The sequence below is a fragment of the Bos indicus genome, chromosome 12 (assembly GCF_029378745.1).
Source record: "Bos indicus isolate NIAB-ARS_2022 breed Sahiwal x Tharparkar chromosome 12, NIAB-ARS_B.indTharparkar_mat_pri_1.0, whole genome shotgun sequence".
NCBI classification, from domain to species: Eukaryota; Metazoa; Chordata; class Mammalia; order Artiodactyla; family Bovidae; genus Bos; species Bos indicus.
In genome coordinates, this window is record NC_091771.1 from 80,079,318 (window position 1) to 80,103,974 (window position 24,657).

Sequence of the window (24,657 nt, forward strand, 5' to 3'; positions counted from 1 at the left end):
AAAAATAACTGGTAAAAACAATCAATGGAACAGAATAGAGTCCAGAAGTAGAGCACATTTGTATGGCTAGATGTTTCTGATATAAGTGGCAAGGCAATTCAAGAATGGACCGTCTTTGCAACAAATGATGCTGTGCAAGAAAAATGAACTACAGCTCTTATCTCACACCATATAAATATACTTAAACTCAAAATGTATCCAACTGCAAGAGCTAAAATTCTAGAAGAAAATCTGTTATTAGGAAACAAAAAGAACAAATAACTTAGATAAGCTGGACTTTATCAAAATCAGAAGACTCTGCCCTCAAAATGCATCCAGGATTACATGAAAAGGCAAACAGAGTGGGAGAAACTGTCTGGAAAACAAAAATTATGTGTCGGATAAATGACTTGTGTTATAGAGACAACTCTTAGAACTCAAGAAGAAAGCAAAAGAAGCCAATTAAAAATGGGCAAAAGATTCAAACAGATATTATACCAATGATATATGAATCTCAAGTAAGCACCCAAAAAGATGCTCAACATCATTAGTCATTAGGGAAATGAAAATAAAAACCACAATGAGATACTATCATACACCCACCAGAATGAGCAAAATTGAAATTACTGCTAATATCAAGTCGTGGTGGCAAAGATTTGGGTAACTGGAACTCCTGTCCCTTGCTTCTGGGAATGCAAAATGGTGCAGTAACTTTGGGAAGAATCTTCATAGTTAAATATATATTCACCATATAACTGAGCAGTCTCACTCTCGGAAATACTCCCACCATAAAAGATTTCATACATCTATATAAAGATCGGCACATGAGTGTTTATGGCAGCTCTATTCATAATAGGCAATAGCTAGAAACAACCCAAATGCCCATCAACTTGCATATCCATAAACAAACTGAGGGATACAGATAGAATAATACAACTAAATCTCAATCGCATGTGCTGAGTAAAAGCAGCCAGGCACAAAAGGTGACGTGCTGTGAGAGTCCAAATACGTCTGGAAACGGCGCACCAAAGTGCCAGGAAGCGGAGCGGGGACTGCTGAGGGCAGGGCTCGGGGAGAAGCCCGACAGAGGAGCACGGGGGCACCTTCTGGGTTGAAGGAAATGGTCCCGCGTCTGATTATGGTGGCAATTCTGGGGATGCGTACATTCGTCACAACTCACTGAATATTTTTTAAAAATTCACTGAACTTTAATTATTAAATGGGTCTATTTCTTCACACCCAAATCAATAAAGCCTATTTATTTTTTGAAAGGCCTATCAAACATCAGCATTTGAACAAAGCCCTTTTATCCATCATGATTTTACTTGCTTCTTGTAAAACGTTCGTACCCTGTGAATTATAGGCCTTGTCTTCTTTGCCCAAGTGACTTGCCCATTCCTCTCCACTCCAATTTGAACGAAGATGGCTGAGAAGCCTTTCTCTGTTAGCTTCTGCCCAGGGGAGCTCCACGCAAGCCCGTTTCCAGAAGCAGCGCAGACGGCCCCGGGTCAAGTCCCAGCCTCGACAGGATGGCTGGTGGCATCACACTTCCCGGCTGCATGAAACCCCCTGGTCAGCCAGGCCCCCCAGAAGACGGAGTCCCCAGGGCAGCAAGCACCTGCGAGGCCCGTCTGCACTGTTCCCCGCATGACCCTCCCAGGTAAGGACCCACAGCCACTTCACCTGCCAGCGACCCCTGACCCTGCCAGATCGCTTCAGCTTGCCTGCCCGTTGGTTTGGTTGGTTTGGTCCGTCACAGGCATTTCATTTCTTCACAGAATGGACTTCTGTTTTGCTAGACTCTTGTCCAAGTTTTCTGTTTATGTGTAAGTGTGTTCCTGGGACACAGTGTCCTCAGTACAACTGAGTTATTTTCTAAAGAAGCAGGACATGTGATCGAGCAAGACTGATGCGTATGTGGAGAAATCTCTGCTGTCTAGAACATGGCCCACGGCCCAGGCTGCACCCTCCCCCGTCTCCTCCAGGGCTGGGGGTCGGGGGGTGGGGGGCATTTCATCGCAAGCACAGGCCCTCAGACTCCATCAGCCATGACCTGTCTCAAGTGCCCAGTCCCAGGAAGCAGGCCCCTCTTTCCTCCCTGATTTCGGACTCTGCTCAGCGGTGAGCTCTTGTCTATGCTCACCTCTGTCTCATTAAACATTAATGTTTCTGGGACACTTTCACCTCTCGGGTTTGGTATTATTTCTAGTTAAAGTTCTGATATTAACCCACCGTTACTTATCTAAACCTCCTTGAACTCACCATTAATTATTAATATCTAAGCTTTCTTGGACTCTGTTTTATTACTTTTTGTTTTCTCATATAAGCAAAATTTCCATAATATAGTCACACACTGCCCCTGTGAGCTGCTTATTCCTGATGGTTATTAAGAGGTGAGACCTACCTCTTGCCTTGTTACTCCCATTTCTGACCCAGTTTAGAGCTTGTCTTGCCACTGAGGGCTCTTCTGAGACACGAGGCCTCTCTTCCCTGGTGATAGAAACACCCGAACTATGTGATTTCGAAACGATCTCCAAGTGGTCCTCCTTTGCTCTCTTCAAAAGGAAAACAGATCTCCACATCAACAGCCTCTTACTTAGAAGAACTTGGCCGCTTTGCTGCCGAGCTTGCTCTCCACACCCCGACCCGGGCCCCGGGTGGCAGGAGGGCTGCCGGTGGGGTGCCTGGCTTCAGGATCAGACCGGCCTGGGCACTGACGCCGCATGCGACGGGACCGCTGAGCCTCAGTGTCCTCCTCCGTCCAATGCTCAGTTGTGCCTCCCAGAGGCGGGTGGGCACGCTTGAGACGGCACAGGTGAAGTGCCCGCACGGAGCCTTCCAAGTACAGGGACCCAGCAAACAGGAGTCTGTCTTAGTCTGCTCTGAGAAAATTACCATGAACAGGCTGACTGATAAAGCACATTCATTCCTCACAGTTCAGGAGGGTAAGAAGTCGAGCTCAAGGCACCAGCAGCCTCAGTGCTGAGTGAAGGCCCACCTTCTGGTTCACAGAGGGCATCGCGCTGTGTCCTTGCCCAGCGGAAGGGGCAGGGAGCTCTCTGGGTCCCCTTTATAAGGGCACTAATCCCACCCATGAGGGCTCTAACCTCATGACCTAATCACCTCCCAAAGGCCCGACACCCAAATACGATCACGCTGGAGGTCAGGATTTCAACATATGAGTCTTGGTGGGAGGACACAAACAGCGAGACCACGGACAGCAGAGTCACTCTGAATGACACAAACAACAAAGAATGCTATTAATTCTGCTCAAAAGATCACCCTCCAGAATCTCCCTGCCCTGAGAAGACAGCGGAAACAAGGCTCGAGGCCTGGGCCGTCTTCTAGGCCATTCTTGGCTGCAGGGTTCTAAAGGACTGTGTCCAGGGCCGCCCCTGGGGGACCGCACTCAGCCTCGCTGGGAGCAAACTCCCATCCTGACTAAGTCAGAGGCTCAGCCACGAGGTCAAATGACCAGAGGTACACAGAAGCACGGTTTAATTTTTCCATGACGTCAGAAGCCCCTGCCCACCGACTCTAGACATTCTATACAACAAAGTTCAGGGAGAGTAACACATCGATTTCCATCCTCATATACACACTTTAGTTCTGCATAAACACCACCCTCTCCAAAGGGAGGGTTGTGTAAGCGACAACCACAACCAGCGCTTAGACAGCACTCACTAGGAACCAGGTACACCTCCAAGAGCTTCGTATATCTTAACCGATTTAATCCTCACAGCAACCTTTGAAGCAGGCACCTTCATTTCCATCTTACCTATGAGAACACTGAGATGAGAGTGTAGGTAGGAAGTTCTGGACTTGCCCAAAGCCAGACAGACAGTAGGCGTGGACTGGCCGCCTCCAGAGTTCAGTGCATTTATCCCCTGCCCCAGCCCACTCTGAAAACACAGGGCAAAGTCAAAGGGTTCCTCATCCTGAATCGTAAGCAGTTTATCCAGTCGTACTTGGACAGATTACCTTTACATCCATTAGAGGCTGAATGAACTGTGTCCCTCCAAACTCACATGCTGAAGTCAGGCTGTGACTGCACCAGCGACGGGGTCTTTCAAGAGGTGACTATGTTAGCGTGGGTCACTGGGGACCTTACTGCAACAGGACTGAGGCCTTAAAAGACCTGGCTGCCCACGGGCACTGGCCCGAGGAGAGGCCACGTGAGCACACAGGGAGAAATTTTTTTCCTTCTGGTTACTTCATTTTTACTGTTTCTCCTGTTTAGCAAACACATCAAGGTGTACACAGATTTATTTCACACTAATACATGTATCTGGAAATTTCTGTTGAATAAACAGGAGATTCTTTTCAAATAGCCACCTCCTGGCTTCACGGCCAGCTCAGAGCCAAGGAGAGCAAACCATGGCGCAGCCAACCGGCCCTCGAGCCTGGGGAGGAGCCGCACCTGGATGTCGGGCCTGCGGCCTCCAGAACCAAGAGGGATGAGCTCCAGGGTCCGAGCCCCATGTCCGGGTGTCTCTGCCCCTGAGCAGCCTCAGGCACCCACCCCTCCATCCTCCGTGCGGAGAGCCCCCTCCCTCAGCCTCCACCCAGCGCCCCGGCTTGGGGGCTGCCCCGACCGCTCCCCTGGGGGTACCCTGGCCCCTCGCCCTGGCCCGGCTTGAGCTGGAGCCCCCGCTCGCCTCTCCACACCATCTCTTCTCCCAACTCTCCCTCATCAGCATCAGACTCCCCAGGCTGCCTGCATGGTGCCCTTTTCCTGTGGCCTCTGCCCGTACCCGCCTCCCACAGTTACATCCCCAGCCAGCCTCTCCCTGCATATCTTCTCGCCCACCACCCTCACCCCCGAGCCACACTGAGCTCCTGAGGCTGAGCGTGATGCCCGTGTCCTGTCCAGCTGTCGGGCAGCCCAGCCACGCTCCCTCCCTCCCATGACTGTGGCCTGAGCCCCACCAACTTAGCCCCTGCCCCCAGCCTGCCCAGAGCCCTTCAGTGAGAACCTCTGACAATTACCTGGGACCCCACACTGACACCTTCCCCCCAAATCCGACCCACCCGGCACTCCCCAGCTTGGTCCTGCTCCGTCCCAAAGCCTCCTCAGTCCTTCGTATCAGAGCGTTCCGCCCCACCTTCCAGTTATTCCCTCCTGCCAACCCTCTGAAGGGCAGGGACCCACTGGACTTGTTCCCCTGGAACAAAACCTGTGTGGAGAACGTGAACGGGCTCATTCGTCTAGTCCTAGGAATGCTCCTTTAGCCAACTGTCTCTATTTTGACCACAAAGAAATAAACGACAACAAAGCAGCTTCCCAGTAAATAGTTGGTTGAAATATTAGCATAACATTTCAGGCCCGCCCTCTTTATGGCTGAGTAAATTTACATACATGTGTGTATAATCCCACGTATATAATGAAATGCTGTACACATGCATATACAGATACACACATTTTCTTCACCCAGTCACCTGCTGGTAGACACTTAGATTGCTTCCACACCCTGCCTTTTGTGAATAAGGTCTTTCAGTCTATATTGATGCTGTTGAACAATCCCTAACTTATGGATTAAAGAGGATTCATCATGTTCTGTATACTGTAAAAACCGTGAAGGAAAGCTGATTTTCCCAAGACTTTCTAGCAAAGGTGTTCTCTTAGACTTCATCTATATGCAAAGTTTAATTAACAAGAAAAGCAAATTTTCCAAACACCAACATATGTACAAATATACATCTTTTCTTAGAAAAATGCTGTAAGTCCAAGTCATACAAAAAGGAAAACAGATACATAAAAACAAAGATAACACTGAATCAAACATATCTCAGGCTGACTATAAGGCGGCCCTTTTCAAATCTAGTGCTTATTAGTCCTCTGGATTTCCCTAGTATTTTGTGTAGCTATGAGACCATTCCCTAAACAATACTTCTGCATGTACATTTTCTTTTTAATCTTTATTTTTGGCTGTGGTCTCTGTTGCTGCGTGGGCTTCTCTCTGGTTGTGGAGCACAGGCTCTTGGGCATCGGGCTTTGCAACTGTGGGCGTGGGCTCGGAGCTGCAGCTCCTGGGCTCTAGTGCACCGGCTCAGTAGTTGCGGCTCTTGGGCTTAGCTGCACTGCGCCATGTGGGAGCTTCCTGGACCAGGGATCGAACCCATGTTCCCTGCGTTGGCAGGCAGATTCTTTACCACTGAGCCACCAGGGAAGCTCTGAATATACACTTTCCTAAGTAAACAGTTTATGTTTATTCTCTTATGATTCCAGGCCGGCCTATGTGTAAGTATGAAGCAACAAGACCAACCACTTTAACGCTGTGGGAGAGCTTACAGTTTCTACTCTCGACACCTGGTGTGACCAGCATAACACAGTGCAGGGCCATGCGTGGTCTGTGCCAGGTGTGCCCCTGGCGGCCGCGGCCAGGCCCTCGCGGGCGGGGAAGCTCAGCTGGGTGTGCCCCCAGCGGCCATGGCCAGGCCCTCGCGGGCGGGGAAGCCCAGCTGGGTGTGCCCACGGCGGCCGCGGCCAGGCCCTCGCGGGCGGGAAGCCCAGCTGCCCAGCTCACAGCTTCGGCCAGCACCCAGGGAGCCGCAGTCTCAGGAATCACGCAGGTTTAAAGGACAGTTTTTCACATTTGCTTTTTAATTTTGAACATAGTGATGCAAGGAAAAGGCTGGAGCGACATAAACCTGAAATACTCTTTCTCTGGATGTAACAGTTCATGAGTGATGGCCTGTCACCAACACCCTCAATCTTCTGGCCCTGTATGTCCCCCGTCTCCTCCCCAAATTCAGTTAATCTTTAGACTGGCTTGCTGATAACGTGACCAGAAACTAAATATCCAAGATCTGTGAATACATCATTCTTTCACATAATTTACGTTCAGGTCAGACTTCAAAGGGGGTAGATTTCAAGAAGGAGAAACACAATCCTTCCGACATCATGAGTAAAGGATGCAGTGCGGGCCTGTGAGAGGACGTGTGAGAACTGTGGAGCCTGGTTCAGCTGCCTGGCCACCGAATAATGCGTCTCACTACGGAAAGTCCAGGCTCAGTGGCACTTGTAGGATGAGACTGAAAAGTTACAGCCCCGGTACTTCGCGACTTGAAAACCTGTGTTAAAACAAGGTAACTGACTAGTAGCCCTCATGTGTTTCCTGGTACAAAGGGGTCCCGCAAAGCCCTCTCTGCAAAAGCTGGTTTCTCATGACTGAAATCCAGGAACAGATCTGCTGACTGGTCAGCAGTAAGAAAGCACGGGTAGTTTTGTACACGGTCTGCATCTCATCGGAAGATTCTGAAGACGATGCTGCTTGGCGGCTGCATGCGAGTCACTTAGGTAGCACTCAAACCACCTGGTCCTTCCCACCTCCTTCTCCTTCCCCTGACTGCTTGTTAACAACACCTCCCCCTTCCTCCCACACTTGGTCACATCTTGGATGAACACCCCCAAGTGGTCTCACTGCCTCCAGGCTGCGCTCCCGAGTCCCAGCCTGGGGCTCCGGTGGGCAGCCTCTCAGATGACCCCCATGATCCTGCCCCTCGGGTGAAGGTTGGGTCCAGGGATTCTCTTCAAACAGAACACAGAGGAACTGATGGGCTGTCACCTCCGAGGCTGGGTTATAACAAGACCCTGGCTCCATCTGAGCCCCTTGCTCTCTGGAAAGCCAGTGACAAGCCTAAGTCAGGAGACACCCATGCGGAGAGGAACTGAGGTCTCTCAAGAGAGACAGAGAGGACCCAAGGCCTGCGGGCTGTCACGTGGGTGAGCTCAGATCCCCCCAAGTCAGCCTGGAGCAACCACAGTCCTGCCAGCCCAAGCTACAGCCACCCGGCAGAGTGGCCCTCCGAGTCTCACCCTCACCCCCCAAACTGTGGGCAGGTATGTGTTGTTTGCAGCCACTAAGGCCAGGGTAACACACTCAGAGGGTTCACAGTGGTCAGCCACTGTCCAGCCCCATCTCTCTCTGCCTCACACTGCCCTGGGGGTTCAAACTGGCCCCAGCTCTAGGTTTTTAAATCCCAAGGAGAGTCATGCTAGGTGCACAGGAACCCTCAGAGAAAATGACAGAGCACAGCCCCAGGACCGCAGGAGCAGCTGTTACTCCTGTCAGCAGGGGAGCAGGGCGCAGACTGAAGGACACATGCTTTTGCACTGGACATGTTTCACTTCCTCGTCAGATGAAACCCTGATGCTTTCAGCCGTGTGACTTTGCTCAAGGTGGTTCATCCCTCTGAACCACAGTTACATCACGTAAAAATGGGGCTAATAATGCCCACCTCCAAGACCGATGTATGGGGATTATACGAGACAATGTATTCAGTACGTCAAAATTCTGGCACACGGTGATTTTAGTAAGTATCAGTCCCCTTCTGAGAGAGGATAAATCAAAGAATTATCATAAGGACTAAGCAACAGAATGTATCACAGATATGTAAGTACTTGGCACAGAGCTTGTGTCCAATAGATGTTAGCTCCTTTTTAACTCATCCATAAAAAAAGTCATATCCTAGTCATCTAGCCTGGTTGAATGGTGTCCTTTATGGTGAAGTTTAACCTTTTACACACAGAAAAAAAACTGAATAAATAAGGCCTCTCTGCATCAGTAATATATGCATTATATAATTATGAAATAATATTATAATAGGTAAGAGGTGGAAGCTCCCCAAGTGTCCATCAATGGATGAACAAACAAAATGTGGTCTCTATACATGATCATCAGCCCTGAAGAGGAAAGAACTCCAGGCACACTACAACACGGATGAACCTGAGGACAATGTGCTAAGTGAAATAAGTCAATCACGAAAAGACAAAGACTGTTACGATTCCTTATAGGAGGGACCCAGGGTCATCAAATTCAGAGAGACAGGAAGTAGAATGATAGTTGCCAAGGGCTGCAGAGAGAAAGAAACAGGGACTTGTTGACTGGGAAGAGTTTCAGTTCTGCGGGATGAAAGAGTTCTGGAGATCTGTGTGCAACATTATAAACACACTGAACTGCACGCTTAACAATGGTTAGGATGGTAAATCTTATGGTTTTTAAAAACCAGAATTAAATATAAGAAAATTAACTTTTAAATGATGCAACTTGTATCAATTATGCTTTCATAGTAACACACAGTCCCCACGTTGATTTATTATGGACTATGCTACAAACAGGTCTATGCAGCTCCTGGCCATGAATCAAATCTGTGTTAAGCTTCAACAGTTGCTCTGGAGTCTGCTTTCCTGAATAAATATCTGGGATTTTTTAGGATTCAGCTAATAAGGGAAGAAGTGGAACCTGATACATTTCACTAATATTTGTTGTTACCATTGGAGAATTTTAAGATGTTAAAACAGGAAGAAATCACATTTTAAAGTGGAAGAAAGTGAAATTTAGACTTAAATCAAACTACATTATTTGCCTGAGGTCATAATTACAGGTAGTAATTATGAGAAAAGCTGGAAAGAGAAACCATTTCCTGGCTCCCTCTACAATCCTCTTCTATGACCAATGGACTTGTGCCCTCCAGAACTCCTCTGAACCGCACTGTTTAATACACCGCCACCAGGGGGCAGCAGGTGCATTAGTCCGGTGTTCTAAACCTTGGACTTAGAGCCCCAATAAAATCCAACCCCCTCCAAAACATACATATATCTAAGACTTTATTAATACCAACAAGCATAAAGTTTAAAGAATATCCATAATAACTCTTAAAACAAAGACTTGGGTCCAATGGAGGTAACATCCTTACTAATCCTTCAGTATTTTTGATGTACTCCAATCTAACTGATGTAATGAAGGTCAATCAGTATGTTAGTTTTAAACCAAAAAATGACTTAACCACAGAAATCCATTTATTTTCATTTTGAAATGAATTTTCCTGGTACTTGGCCTCCGAGGCTTCAGACCACAGCAACGTGATGCCCTTCCGGCCATCTGTCCTCAATCTCCCTTCCTTGGTCAGACGCATTTTTCTTTCTGATGCGCTATGTCACAAAGGAAGGTCTGTCAACAGGTCTGACCCTCCAGCAACTTTCAAGAAGCAAAAGCAGAGACAGTCTGGTCACAAAGTAAGACCTACATGGACACTACTCTTCCAATTACATGATAGTAAGGTCCACTCTTTTTAAATGACAGGCTCCAAAATCACTGCAGATGGTGACTGCAGCCATGAAATTAAAAGACGCTTACTCCTTGGAAGGAAAGTTATGACCAGCCTAGATAGCATATTCAAAGGCAGAGACATTACTTTGCCAACAAAGGTCCGTCTAGTCAAGGCTATGGTTTTTCCAGTGGTCACGTATGGATGTGAGAGTTGGACTGTGAAGAAAGCTGAGTGCCGAAGAATTGATGCTTTTGAACTGTGGTGTTGGAGAAGGCTCTTGAGAGTCCTTTGTACTGCAAGGAGATCCAACCAGTCCATTCTAAAGGAGATCAGCCCTGGGATTTCTTTGGAAGGAATGATGCTAAAGCTGAAACTCCAGTACTTTGGCCACCTCATGCGAAGAGTTGACTCATTGGAAAAGACCCTGATGCTGGGAGGGATTGGGGGCAGGAGGAAAAGGGGAGGACAGAGGATGAGATGGCTGGATGGCATCACCGACTTGATGGATGTGAGTTTGAGTGAACTCCGGGAGTTGGTGTTGGACAGGGAGGCCTGGCGTGCTGCAGTTCATGGGGTCGCAAAGAGTCGGACACGACTGAGCGACTGAACTGAACTGAACTGACTACCCACCAGAAGCTCAAACCACAGCAGCTAACGGGTGAGACCTGAATTTAAAGATAGGCTCTATCTTAGCGATGACCTTGTCCACCCCAAGACTTCACGGTTTCACCTAATGTGAGCAGTGAGGGACAACAACACCAGGGATATTCTGGTAATTAGTCCAGGAGTCAACTCCACACTTGCAAGCAACAGTGACCAGTGGCCATGGTCCTAAATCATCCAGTGGGAGATATATGAGCTTTATTCCACAGATCTCAAATGGTTTTCTTCCTGAGCTCAGCATGCTTTCAGAAGGAAAAAGGGATTCAAACACAAGCATTTACTGCTGCCTCAGACACACAGGAGCAGTCCATTTTTAAAGGACAACAGGGTTCACCTAGCTAAAAGGCACTCAAAGAAATCACTCTCTGCCTACATCCATTTGCTCTCATGGAATTAACTATTCACCAATCAATCTAATCTAGCATAAAACTGATGGCAAGAGAAATCACAGTGCTCATGATAAAAGCACATGTCTTTGGGAGCAAGACAAGCACCAGACACATACAATGAGTGATCACTGCAAAACGCATCACGGTCCAGACACTACTCCGCAAACCTCTGCCAAATACGATGTGTCAGTGGGTGAGAGTCAACGAAGACGCGTATCTGTAGAATAATCTGGGTTTAATCTAGTTATTGTCCGATACAGAATATTTAACATATTAAAATGGAGAATATCACCAGAATACCAGAAATATTTATAACGGGTATATAAAATAAATTTAGTTCAGTAATTTATTCAATAATTATTTAAAATATTTCTATGATACTCAAAAAACTGAAATCAGATAATTAAAAGAAAAAATAACACACCAATTAAGGTGGCTCAAATTTTTAAAACCTGACAATATCAAGTGCTGTCCAGGACACAGAACAACTGGAACTCTCATACATTCCTGATAGAGATATAAAATGGTGGAGCTTCCCTGGTGACTCAGCAGTAAAGAATCTTTCTGCCAAAGCAGGGAATGAGAGTTCGATCCCTGGGTAGGGAAGATCTCCTGGAGAAGGAAATAGCAACCCACTCCAGTATTCTTGCCTGAGAAATCCTCTGGACAGAGGAGCCTGGTGGGCTACAGTCCATGGGGTTGCAAAGCTTCAGACACCACTTAGTGACTGAACAGCAGCAGCCACTTTGGGAGACAACTTGGCAGTTTCTCACGAAGTTCAACATACGCCTACCCCCTGACCCAGCCATCTGGTCCTAGGGACCCACCACAGAAAGGGCAAAACTGCTGATCACACAAAACCCCATGTACAAATGTTTGTAGCAGCTCTATTCATAACCACCAAAAGTTATGAAGAATCCAAATGTTCAACAGATGCTCAAGGTGGACGGATAAACTTGTGCTATGTCCATAAGATGAAGAAAGGATCCACATGTGGGCGAATCTCAAAGATATCCTCTGAATGTAAGAAGCCAGTCTCAAAAGTTACATAGTGTATAGCTTTGCTTATGTGACGTTCCGGGAAAGGTGAAAGTATAAAGATGGAGACCAGATCAAGGGTGATCAGAAATTAGGGGTAGGGTGAGGGTTTCACTTCAAGGGCACAGCATGAGGGAGGGCTTCTTTTGTTTTCTGGATATTTCTGGTGATGGGAGTGCTCTATCAGGTTACAGAAATCAATTTTAAAACTCAAAGTATTATACAACAAAAAAGGTCAATTTTACTTTATATAAATTCAAAATAATAATAATGACTGAAAGCATGAGAGCATGCAATGATGTAAAACAATGAGATAAAAACAAAAGGTAGATATAAGAGTAAGAGCATTCTGAATTAAGCTCAGATGGCACACATTCATTATTATAATTAAAACAGACTAAGAAATATATTAATATAAACCAAATACAATAAAAGAGCTTTGCTTTGATCTTGATTTGAATAAAACAGCTGAACAGATTATTTTAGACAACTGGGGATATTTGAATACAGCATTACACAATATTAAAGACTTTTTGTTAATTGTTAGGTAGCTGCTGCTGCTGCTAAGTCACTTCAGTCGTGTCCGACTCTGTGCAACCCCATGGACTGCAGCCCACCAGGCTCCTCCGTCCATGGGATTTTCGAGGCAAGAGTACTGGAGTGGGTTGCCATTGCCTTCTCCAAATTGTTAGGTAGGATTATAGTTATTTAAAAAGTAAATTTTTGAATAAAATTCAATACCAAAATATTTAGGGGTGAGGGATACTTCTGGTTCAAGATGGCAGAGTAGAAGGACACGAGCTTATCTCGTCCTGTGAAAGCAAATCATTGCCAGGAGGACGCTGGAACCCACCAAAAAAGATACCTGTGTCCAAAGACAAAGCAGAAGCCATATGAGATGGTAGGAAGGGCACAATCATGAAAAAATCAAATCCATACCCCCCGGGTAGGTGAGAGAGCCCACAGACCCCAGGGCTGGGTTGTCTCAGGCCAAAGGACTACCACAGAGGGAGCGCAACCCCACCCATAAGCAGATAACTGGATCAAAGTTTTACTGAGCAAGGCCCTGCGCACCAGAGCAAGACTCAGTTTTCCCCACCACCAGTCCCTCCCACCAGGAAGCTTACACAAGCCTCCTAGCCTGCTCCTTCAGATGGCAGACAGAAGAACCACAATCCCACAGTGGCTAAAACAAAAACTACATTTCGGGAAAACAATGGGGAAGATGCAAGAAATGTTTACCAAAGAACTAAATAAAAGAACAAACAAACAAAGATGAATAATACATGAGAAGGAATCAATAGCGGAATAACTGACGCAGAAGAATGGATAAATAACCTGGAGGACAGAATGTGGGAAATCACTTGCTGCAAAACAGAACATAGAAAAAAGAATGGGAAAAAAAAATGAACACAGCCTAAGAGACCTCTGCTGCTGCTGCTTCTAAGTCGCTTCAGTCGTTTCCGACTCTGTGCGACCCCATAGACGAGACCTCTAGGACAACATTAGACGCAAGAACATTCGCATTACAGGGGTCCCAGAAGGAGAACAGAGAGAGGGGAAGAACCTGAGAAAATATCTGGAGGATAATAGCTGAAAACTTCCCTAACATGGGAAAAGAAATAGACGACCAAGTCCAGGAAGCACAGAGAATCCCAGGCAGGATAAACCCAAGGAGGAACATCATGAGAACACAGTAATCACACTGACAAAAATGAAAGACAAGACAAAATATTAAAAGCAACAAGGGAAAAACCACAAATAACATACAAGGAAATGCCCTTTAAAACTCTACAAGTCAGAAGAGAATTGCATGATATATTAAAGTGGTGAAAGGGAAGAACCTACAACCAAGAGAACCTACCACCAAGAGTACTCTAGCGAGCCTCCCATTCAGGTTTGATGGAGGCATCAAAAGCTTTCCAAATAAGCAAAAGTTCAGAGAATTCAGCACCACCAAACCAGCTTTACAACAAATCCTAAGGGAACTTCTCCAGGCTGGAAACACAAGAGAAGACCTACAGAACATAAATCCCAAACAATTAAGAAAATGGTAAACAGGATCATAGATATCGATAATTACCTTAAATGTAAATGGATTAAATGCACCAACCAAAAGGCAGAGACTGGCTGGGTGGACGAAAACATGAACATATATGCACTTCCACTTCTCACATCACTCTGCGTGACCCCCCAAATTGTATGTAATTATTTTATACTGTTAGGTTAATCACATCCCCATCATAGCTTGCAGTTGTAATTATCTTTTATTTTTTGTTTGGCTATTGTGAAAACTGATAAACAACATCTTTTACTATTGTGATTATGATTATGTAACTATTACTCACTAAATAACACTGAATCAGGATTGCTCAACAGAAAAATAATAGAATTCTATATCACAAAAACTACTATTTAATAGAAAAAACTATATCACTTTTTAAAATCTAGATGCATATCAATTATCTTGGAATTTTTTGAAGATACAAATGCCCAGCTATTTTTTTTTTCAAAACTTTTTTCCCTCCAAAAAAAGGAACTTTTTTCCCTCCAAAAAAAGGAACTTTTTTCCCTCCAAAGTTCCAGACATATTTCTAATGAGAACCGTGTTTAAGAAGCAGAACTACATGATGACCTTTGATTCCTATCTAGTTTGTCTCATTTATTTCCATTTCATATTCAGGGCTCCCACTTCACTTAGTTTATGTTTTCCAATTTCTCCATCTCTTTTTTTTGATGTTCCTTCTCAAGCCTTTATCAAGTAGAGTATAAAAGCTTTGTATACATATGTAAATATGTATTATATATACTTTAGAAAACTTACGAATTTTGGCCTAACTAAAAAACGTATGACATTTTGATTCCACTCGTTTGACTTAGTATGAATAGAATATTAGATTTCTAATTTAAAAAGTTGGCATGCAACAAGCAACAAAAGTTTACTGTATAGCACAGGGAACTATAATCAATATCTTATAATAACCTACAATGGAAAATAATTTCAAAAATAATATACGGGTATATGTATAATTGAATCACCTTGCTGTACACCTGAAACATTGTAAGTCAACTACACTTCAATAAAATATATATATTAAGAAAAAAAACATCTAGGGGTGAAATGACATAGGTTCTGACATTTGCTTCAAAATTCTCCAGAAGCAAGCCAATGAACAAAAACTCAAAAAGCAAAGAAAGGAGGGCAATTGAAGCAGGTATGGTAAAGCTAGGACAGTGTATGGATTCTGCCACCATGGATTCACGAGGGTTTACTGTGCTCTTATTTGAGGAGGGCTGGAGATATTTATACCCTGATGCTGGGAAGATTGAAGGCAGGAGGAGAAGCGGGTGACAGAGGATGAGATGGTTGGATGGCATCACTGACTTGATGGACATGAGTTTGAGCAAACTCCGGGAGTTGGTGATGGACAGGGAGGCCTGGCGTGCTGCAGTCCATGGGCTGCAAAGAGTTGAACACGACTGAGTGACTGAACTGAACTGGAGATGTCTATTAAAGAAATGACGAGAGGAAAAAAACCAGGGACTTATTTTTCATAAATACTCCCAAGAATGCCATCTAGCTGTTCTTTATTCACTTAGAAGATAGATTGTTTTCCCCTCACAGATTTTTAGGCTTTTATAATCTGCATCTAACTTTACAGAAAACTGAGTCAAGAGAGAAAGAGTAATTCAAAACAGCTGTGATTCGTCTCAAAAATAATGGCTTAAAGAATGCTTTTAAATCTCATTTAATACTCATAAATAATTAAGACTATCATCAGCTGTAGAAATATTAATAGTTTTCATTAATTTATCTGCTATATCTACCTAAGTGCAGATGACAACGGCAGGAAGAGGTAATTAATGCTCAAAAAGTTTTAAAGGCAGATGTAGGAACGGATAGAGAGAAGAACACAGCACGAGTTCTCTCTAATTTACTCTTTCTCTCTCTGCTTTCCTCTGGTGTAACTCCAACGGTCAGAGGTCTATAAAAGCACTCCCAACCACTGGAAACGAGTTCTTCTTCAGTGGGGGTCTGTTAGGAGCGAGGCCCAGCTCTCAGCCAGTCAGTATTAACGGAGAAGAAAATACTCAATACTGGGTTGGCCAAAAAGCTCCTCTGGGTTTTTCCATGAGACGGGACTGGAAACCTGAATAAGCTTTTCGGCCAACCCAATATCATAACACGAATTTTATTTATCATCCGGCAGTATTTAAGGCTAGTGTGCAAAAAGAATCACACAGGCAAAAGCAACAGAAAAACCAGAAGGTAACATAGCTGCAGCTGCGAAACCCGTCAGGGTGCAGAGCAGGAGTGACCTGGAGGGGACGGGTCACGGGGGCACAGGAGTCGGTCAAAGAAGATCCTGACCGCCGCTCCGCGGAGACAAACGGGGAGGTTTCACAGAAGCCCGCCCGCACGGCACCACCACCGTCAGAGAGGCCCCAGGAGCCTAGGAAGGTCGAGCAACCGGGATAACTGTCAGCACCTGGCCGGAGCACATCAGACGGCCCAAACGTCTGGGGAACCACTGCCAACCCAGCGAGGTGACAGCAGAAAGGCCCCCAAAGACGCCCTGTCCTCAGCCCCAGAGCCTGGTACAAGGGGCTCTATGGATTGCGTGCGGTTCAAGTGAAGGGCCTGAAGATGTGGAATTACCCTGGATGCTCCAAGGGGGCCCAATCGAACCACCAAGCTTCCAAGTGGAGCCGTTCTCCTGGCTTGGGGCCCCCAGGGACACACAGGGGCTCCCTTGCAAGTGGAGGCTGCAAGGTCAAGAAAACACATTCGCCCCCAGAGCTTCCGGTGGGGGGGACACAGACCCCCCAAGACCCAGATTTCAGCCCAGTGACACCCAGCTGGACTCCTGCCCTGGAGAACAGGACAATCCATCTGGGTGGTTCAAGTTCCCGCAGGACCAGGAAACTAAGACCAAGTCAGACCAGCTTTCTTAAGGCACCGGGCCTCCGCCTGGGTCCCTGGCTGCTGCCACTTTGCCTCTTCACTTCCCCACAAAAGGGTGAAGTGAAGTGAAGTGAAGTCGCTCAGTCGTGTCCGACTTGTTGCGACCCCATAGACTGTAGCCTACCAGGCTCCTCTGTCCACGGGATTGTCCAGGCAATAGTACTGGAGTGGATTGCCATTTCCTTCTCCAGGGGATCTTCCCAACCCAGGGCTTGAACCTAGGTCTCCCACATTGTAGACAGACGCTTTACCATCTGAGCCACCAGGGAAGTCCACGAAAGGGTACTTGCGATTAAAAGACGTGGCGTCCACGCCTCACGTCTCCACTCAAAAGTATCCCCCCCACCCCCCGGAAACTCTCCCAACCCTAGACCCTGCTTAACCATGCCAGACGAGGCCAGGACCCCACTCCAGGCATTCTCTTAGCACCTGTTCCTCTCAGCTTAGGCCTGGCTTGACTGAATTCTTTCCTTCAGAATCTACACTTATCAAGTGTTGACTAAATGCTAGTTCAGTTCAGATCAGTCACTCAGTCGTGGCCAACTTTTCGCGACCCCATGGACTGCAGCACACCAGGCCTCCCTGTCCATCACCAACTCCTGGAGCTTACTCAAACTCATGTCCATTGAGTCGGTGATGCCATCCAACCATCTCATCCTCTGTCGTCCCCTTCTCCTCCTGCCTTCAAACCTTCCCAGCATCAGGGTCTTTTCCAATGAGTCAGCTCTTCGCATCAAGTGGCCAAAGTACTGGAGTTTTGGAGCACCACACAAAGGAATTTTTGTGGGTTCTCTCATTCAAGCCTCCCCAAAACCTAGCAGGTAGACGCGATTATTATCCTCCATCTTTTAAATTAAGAAGTGCAAAATCACCCAGCCAGTATGTGAAGCCAGGCAGTCTAACACAGGAGGTGGTGCCCTTAACCATGCCATTAGCGTCTGCCTCTGACATGAGAAATGTGAATTCCAACATCTTCTGCCTTTATTAACAAAATACCCGCAGTATTCAGCACACAGTAGATAATTAATAGTTGCTGAACATGAACAAATAGGACAAAATGGCTTTTCTACCTACTATTCTTTTTATTTAAGAAAAGTTTTTCATTTTGGGAAGTCAAAGATATACAGAAGTCATGATATGATGGCCTCCAAAATACCCATCTCCCAACATCAAAACTTGTCAACGTAGGGCCCATCTTAAAGGCCAACATTTAATCAAGTTAATATTATACTAGCTGGTAGAAAGAGTATTATTTTTTAGAATCATATGTACCTAGTTTTCATCATATGCTTATTAATCTGTGTTAACAGATTTTTTTTTTTAAGAGCTTAAAATGGGCAAGTATTTCTTCATGAGACATAAAACAGGAATACTGTAAAGGGGAGATTGACATTTTTTCCCCTTTGTAAAATTAAATTTTTCCTCAGAGCATAAATACAAAGTTTTAAAAAATGGGGAAACAGTTGTAACATATTTGACAAAAGATTAGCATCCTCAATGTATACAGAGTTCTTACAAATCAGTAAGAAAAAGACCAATGGCACATTATCTAGGGAAAAAAAGGTTTCAACAGATTCACCACTATTCCTAAAAGACAAAAAGACAGGCCTTCCAACTGACGCCCTCTGTCAACACACTGTCTCTGGTGCTTTACAGTTTAGAACAGCAAACACTCCCGAAAAGAGCAAAACAACTCTCACCTGTAAGCTTCTTTCTTCAAACCCACGGAGCCTTAGAATCCTGCATCAGAGGGAGCCTGAAGAGTGTCTAACCTCGGAATCCTTCCAAACAGGATGCAGGACAAGTAGTCCCACCTCACAGTGGGACCAGAAGTCCATGGACCAGGTGTCTGGTTCTCAGTCCTGCTGGGGGTGAGATGAAGAGGAAGGTGAGTGAAGAAAGCGGAGTGTTTAAGAGATGAAGGCTTAAAGGCTAAAGCCCCTTGGACGGCATCTCAGACCCTGGGTGTGTGGCTCGGAAGGAAGGGACTGCCATTCAGTGGAAAAACATGACCCAAGGGGCCAAAGGATGCCTAGAACAGAGGCAAGCTCGCACTGGTGTAGCAGAGGGGCCCAAAGTTCTCAACTTTGAGAAACAGCAGCTATAGCCTCTCCTTCAACTAAGGAAAACAAGAATGGAGTGTATCTTCAGCCATCAGGGTAAGATTATTTTAGGAATACTGAGTTTCCCAGACGTGGATTTGAGTCTTTAGAAAAAGATTTTTTTTTTTTGATGTGGACCATTTCTAAAGTCTTTATTGAATTTTTACAATATTGCTTCTGTTTTATGTCTTGGTTTTTTGGCTATAAGGCATGAGGGATCTTATCTCCCTGGCCAGGAATCAAACCCTCATCCCCCTGCATTGAACAAAATCTTAACCACTGAACTGCCAGGGAAATCCCCTCGAATCTTTTGAAAGTGAAAGTTGCTCAGTCGTGTCCCACTCTTTGCGACCCCATGGAATATACAGTCTATGGAATTCTCCAGGCCAGAATACTGGAGTGAGTAGCCTTTTCCTTCTCCAGAGGATCTTTCCAACCCAGGGATCAAACCTGGGTCTCCCGCATTGCAGGACGATTCTTTACCAGCTGAGACACAAAAGAAGCCCAAGAATACTGGAGTGGGTAGCCTATCCCTTCTCCAGGAGATCTTCCCAACCCAGGAATTAAACCGGGATCTCCTGCATTGCAGGTGGATGCTTTACCAACTGAGCTATGAGGAAAGCTCAAATCTTTTAAAGTCCTAAATTAAGAACAACAACAAAAAAAAAATTCAGGGACTTCCCTGGCAGTCCAAGGAAGATGGCACACTTCCAATGCAGGGGGCGCAGGTTCCATCTCTGGTCAGGGAACTAAGAGTCCGTATACTGCATGGTATGGCCAACAAATAAAATAGTGACTCGTTCAACAGTTAGAAAAAACATTCAAACCACATCTGAAGCATACTTGCCGTACATGGTGACTCTGACTCTAATTAAGCCTTTAGATCTACCTTGCAGTTTATGCAGACACAGTAGATAGAGGAATAAGCTAAACCACACTCTATGCAAAGCTGAATAAACCCAGAATGAGAGCCTTCCAGAGCCAACCAGGCGATACCAGTAAACCATGGCATTAAAGAAACCCACAGGACTGCTTCAGACCAGAGTCAGCAAACCACGGCCCTCAGATAACTCCCACCTGCAGGCGGAGTTTAAAACAAAAACCTTTGGAAACAATTTTCCTAGAACACAGCCATGCTCGTTCACATATCATCCATGGTTGAGTCTTTAGAGCAACACAGCTGAGTAGCTGCAACGGAGACCACATGGCCTGGGAAGCCTTAAAGAGTTAGTAACTAGCCCTTTTCATTGTCCGTCAACCCCCTGTCCTGGACTGAGAGACAACAGACACGCAGCAAAACACCTTGTGTGGCCCATTTTGAGTCACACGAGCCAAGAGTAAAAGTGCATTTCCGAGGCAATCAGGGAAATCTGTGGACTGGGTTCCAGAAAACATTAAGGAATTATTGTCACTTTGATAAAGAGATAACAATGGTATTATGGTTATACAAGAAAAATGCCTTTTTGGAGGTACAGACCACACTATCTGGGCCTCCCGGGTGGCTCAGTGGTTAAGAATCAGCCCGCCAGTGCAGGAGACCCGGGTTCGATCCCTCGGTTGGGAAGATCCCCCTGGAGAAGGGAACAGCAACCCATACCAGGATTAATGCCTGGGAAATTCCACGGACAGAGGAGCCTGGCAGGCCATAGTCCATGGGGTCGCAAAAAAGTCAGGCATGACTTAGCCATAACTAAACAAAAGCAACTACCCTAGACAGGGGTGAAATATGTTATCTGCAATTTAAATTTATGAAAGTGAAAGAGGAGAGTGAAAAAGTTGGCTTAAAGCTCAACATTCAGAAAATGAAGATCATGGCATCCGGTCCCATCACTTCATGGGAAATAGATGGGGAAACAGTGGAAACAGTGTCAGACTTTATTTTTTTGGGCTCCAAAATCACTGCAGATGGTGACTGCAGCCATGAAATTAAAAGATGCTTACTCCTTGGAAGGAAAGTTATAACCAGCCTAGATAGCATATTCAAAGGCAAAGACATTACTTTGCCAACAAAGGTCCGTCTAGTCAAGGCTATGGTTTTTCCTGTGGTCATGTATGGATGTGAGAGTTGGACTGTGAAGAAGGGTGAGTGCCAAAGAATTGATGCTTTTGAACTGTGGTGTTGGAGAAGACTCTTGAGAGTCCCTTGGACTGCAAGGAGATCCAACCAGTCCATTCTGAAGGAGATCAGCCCTGGGATTTCTTTGGAACGAATGATGCTAAAGCTGAAACTCCAATACTTTGGCCACCTCATGCGAAGAGTTGACTCATTGGAAAAGACTCTGATGCTGGGAGGGACTGGGGGCAGGAGGAGAAGGGGACGACAGAGGATGAGATGGCTGGATGGCATCTCTGACTCGATGGATGTGAGTCTGAGTGAACTCCGGGAGTTGGTGATGGACAGGGAGGCCTGGTGTGCTGCGATTCATGGGGTGGCAAAGAGTCGGACATGACTGAGCAACTGATCTGAACTGAACAAAAGGATAAGCAGATACAGCCAAAAAAAAAAAAAACAAAACACAGAAATTGTTTTAATCAATTGTTAAATCTAGTTGATGGAAATATGGAAGTTCATTACACCATTCCCTTCCCTTTTAAATTTGCTTTAATAAAAAGCAAATAAAAAATCAGAGCTCTGATCAAAAACTAGAGTTTATCTCCAGAGGGCCTTTCTCTCTAGGCAGGCCTCCAGTCCCACCGTCCTTACAGAGTTTCATCCCTATTTCTCCAACATGGTTACAAGATCCCCTGGAGCAGGAAATGGCAACCCACTCCAGTATTCTTGCCTGGAGAATCCCATGGACTGAGGAGCCTGGTAGTCTACAGTCCATGGAATCACAAAGAGTGGGACACCACTAAGCCTGCACGCACACAGGCAGTGTGCCACCAGGAATGCTGGTCCCCATTCCACTCCTCTGCCTGTAAAAATTCTACCCTGGGTCCAAGGTGAAGCCTCACTATGACCTCCCCCAGTCCTCTGGCAGGTATTCATTTCCCAGTGCTCTAACTGCCCTTGGGCACTTACTTCATCCTCCAGAAATGTTAGCTATTTACCATGTCTATTACCTTGTGATGTCATACAAACCCGAGACTTCTACTAACTGTAAATCAGTTGCAGGGGGTATATTATGGGGGCATAATAACACCTTCCACATTGTAATCTCTGCCTACTCTCCGCCTAGCTCTCAGATCCGATCTGGGCAAGGTCGTCTTGCCCCGAGCAGTTTTACTGACCAGAGAGAGCTTCAATTAAAGAACGAATTCCTGTTACACAAGATGCCGACCCTGTTTAACCAACACTCTCTTCATAAAATCTCTAATCTGAGCGTTACCTCTTGGATGAAGAAGGTCCTAGAAAAGAGTAAGATGGCTTGAATTTTGTCCTCCTGTCGTCACCTTCCTTGGGACCGTCCGTCTGCAAACAATGCCGCACTAATCTCCATGCCCACTGGTGCCCTAGCCCCTTGGAAAGGCCCAGCGGACTTGAGCACATAGCCCTCAAGTACAGAGCCTTGACTCCACCTGCAAGAGCTGACCCAGACTGGAACTTTCAAGATCTTACTACATAAAATAAGAGGGCAATGAACAGATCATTTTAAAAACTTAATACCACGTTCTATCTTTGCTCTATTCTTCTTCCCACAATCGGCTACCTAAGGTCAGCGTGAATAACCACCTTCTCTAGGTCTAGTGCTAATAGTCAGGACTCTGGTTTGCAAGGTCAGCCAGTCCAAAACACTTCTGTACAAAGGTCCACCAATTAGAAATTAATTTACCTTTGCAAACTCAGCTTTTGAAACACAAATGCTCTCTACCCAGGCAGTCTGCTTATTCAGGAACTTCTGGTTTCTCCAGGGAGTCGTTTTAGGAAAAACAAGGCATTTGGGGAAAATGTGGGCAACCTGCAGGGGTCTCTTATTAGCATTTCAATAAATTGAGTGAGACCAGGGAGAACAGTCTTCGGTTACAGGAAAAAGTACATAAAAACGTGTGTGTGAGACCTACACTTTATATTGGTCAAATCCAACTGATTTAGAGAGACCTTTTAGTTTTTAATCCAAGATTTCTCCCTGGGACATTAAGCAAAATTAATATCCTGCTTTAAGAAGACGTGGCTCCAAGTCTCATTTTCTTATCAGTTCAATATTAACAGCCTGGAGTCAGGTGTGTTTTTTTTTTTAAAAATCGTGCACCAATAAACTTAATTATTAAAAAAAAAAAAAAAAAATCGTGCACCTCTTTAGCGTTACCAGTGCGGCTGCGGTGTTCTCTTTGGCCAACAGAGTGAAAGCTCAATAAGCATATTTCCTAATCAAGGCAGTAAAAGAGATTTCTTCAAAAACAGCGGTGTCACTAACAACTCCAAAGAAGCCCTAACTCAGAAACTGACAAGTGCCAGACGTTCTCTTTTCTTTTGCAGCTTTCTGGTCTCCTCGCAAACAGGGATCTCTAAAGTTAAAAACAGAAGCATCAGAGCGGGAGATCCTTTTCAAGGGGACCCTTCTGATGGGTCATCACGTCTTCCTTGGGAAGAGGAGGAGTCTACACCTGGGTAACTGGCCGAGGCGTCCGCGTCGCGTGGGCCCGGGCCCCGCCCTTCCAGCCGCTCCCGCAGGCGTCGCGTCCCGCCACGGCCGCGGCTCTGTCCCCGCCCTCCGTCCCCGGCTCGCGCGGGCCCCGGATACGCGCCGGCGTGCGACGCCCCCAGGCCCCGGGGCCCCCTCGCGGCGGGGGCGGGGACGAACAGGGGCCCGGCTCGGCCCGCGCCCGGCGACTCACCTGCCTCGGAGCGCGGCGCCCTTCGGGGAGAGCCGGACCGAGCGACCGAGCGGAAATCCCGGCCGGCCGTGGCTGGGGCGGCCGCCCCCGGGAGGCCGCCCCCGAGGGCGCCCCCTGGAGGCGGGACGCGGTACCCGCCCGCCCGCGAGGGCCGCGCGCACACCTGAGCACGCGCCGGAGCCCGGAGGGCGCACACCTGGGGCTTCTCTACCGATGCGTGAGCTCTAAGGCGGCCCGCCTGGGCGTCCACGGTCAGCCTTGAGTCCATGTTGGACCCAGACTCGCCTGGGAACACACACACACAGCCTCGAGTCCTTGTTGAACTCAGATCCATCTGGACACACACACAGACTCACCTGAACACACACACACACACACACACACGCTCTAAGGTAGCCCGCCTGGGCGTCCAGGATCAGTCTTGAGTCCATATTGGACCCAGACCCACCTGGACACACACACACACACATACACACTCACACTCACAGAAATGAGCCCACGAATCCTGTAGGACAGATGGACAAGGTGATGACCAAGGCCACACTCCAGCAGCCACACTCCACTCGGCACTGATACTGGATACAGATAATCGTGTAACCTTGATACTGCCACTATTTACCAATTCTCCATTTTCACTTAAAACTGTGGTTAGAGGAGTTCGTGCTTAGTCACTTGAGTCATGTCCGACTCT

The 24,657-nt window shown here is 46.3% G+C and overlaps 1 protein-coding gene across 16 annotated transcripts in view; it reads right to left on the minus strand.

The window, feature by feature from the left end:
* Positions 1-24,087, minus strand: part of GGACT (gamma-glutamylamine cyclotransferase) — a 49,442-nt gene extending 25,355 nt beyond the window's left edge. The window contains exons 1-4 of one of the 16 annotated variants that reach the window (XM_070799933.1): positions 23,967-24,078; positions 18,789-18,953; positions 13,987-14,120; positions 12,864-12,987 (exon numbers count right to left, since the gene is read on the minus strand). Coding sequence is in view for 2 of the 16 variants with exons in the window: in XM_070799929.1 (XP_070656030.1) it covers positions 2,384-2,561 (178 nt within the window). In the remaining 14 variants the exon portion in view is untranslated. Of the gene's footprint in view, positions 1-1,662; positions 2,356-2,383; positions 3,649-3,757; positions 3,912-3,960; positions 4,405-12,863; positions 12,988-13,986; positions 14,141-18,788; positions 18,954-22,519; positions 22,872-22,963; positions 23,387-23,966 lie in introns of those variants that run through there. The other 15 variants (XM_070799932.1, XM_070799942.1, XM_070799934.1 and 12 more) reach the window with 15 other exon arrangements.
* Positions 24,088-24,657: the final 570 nt, after the last annotated feature.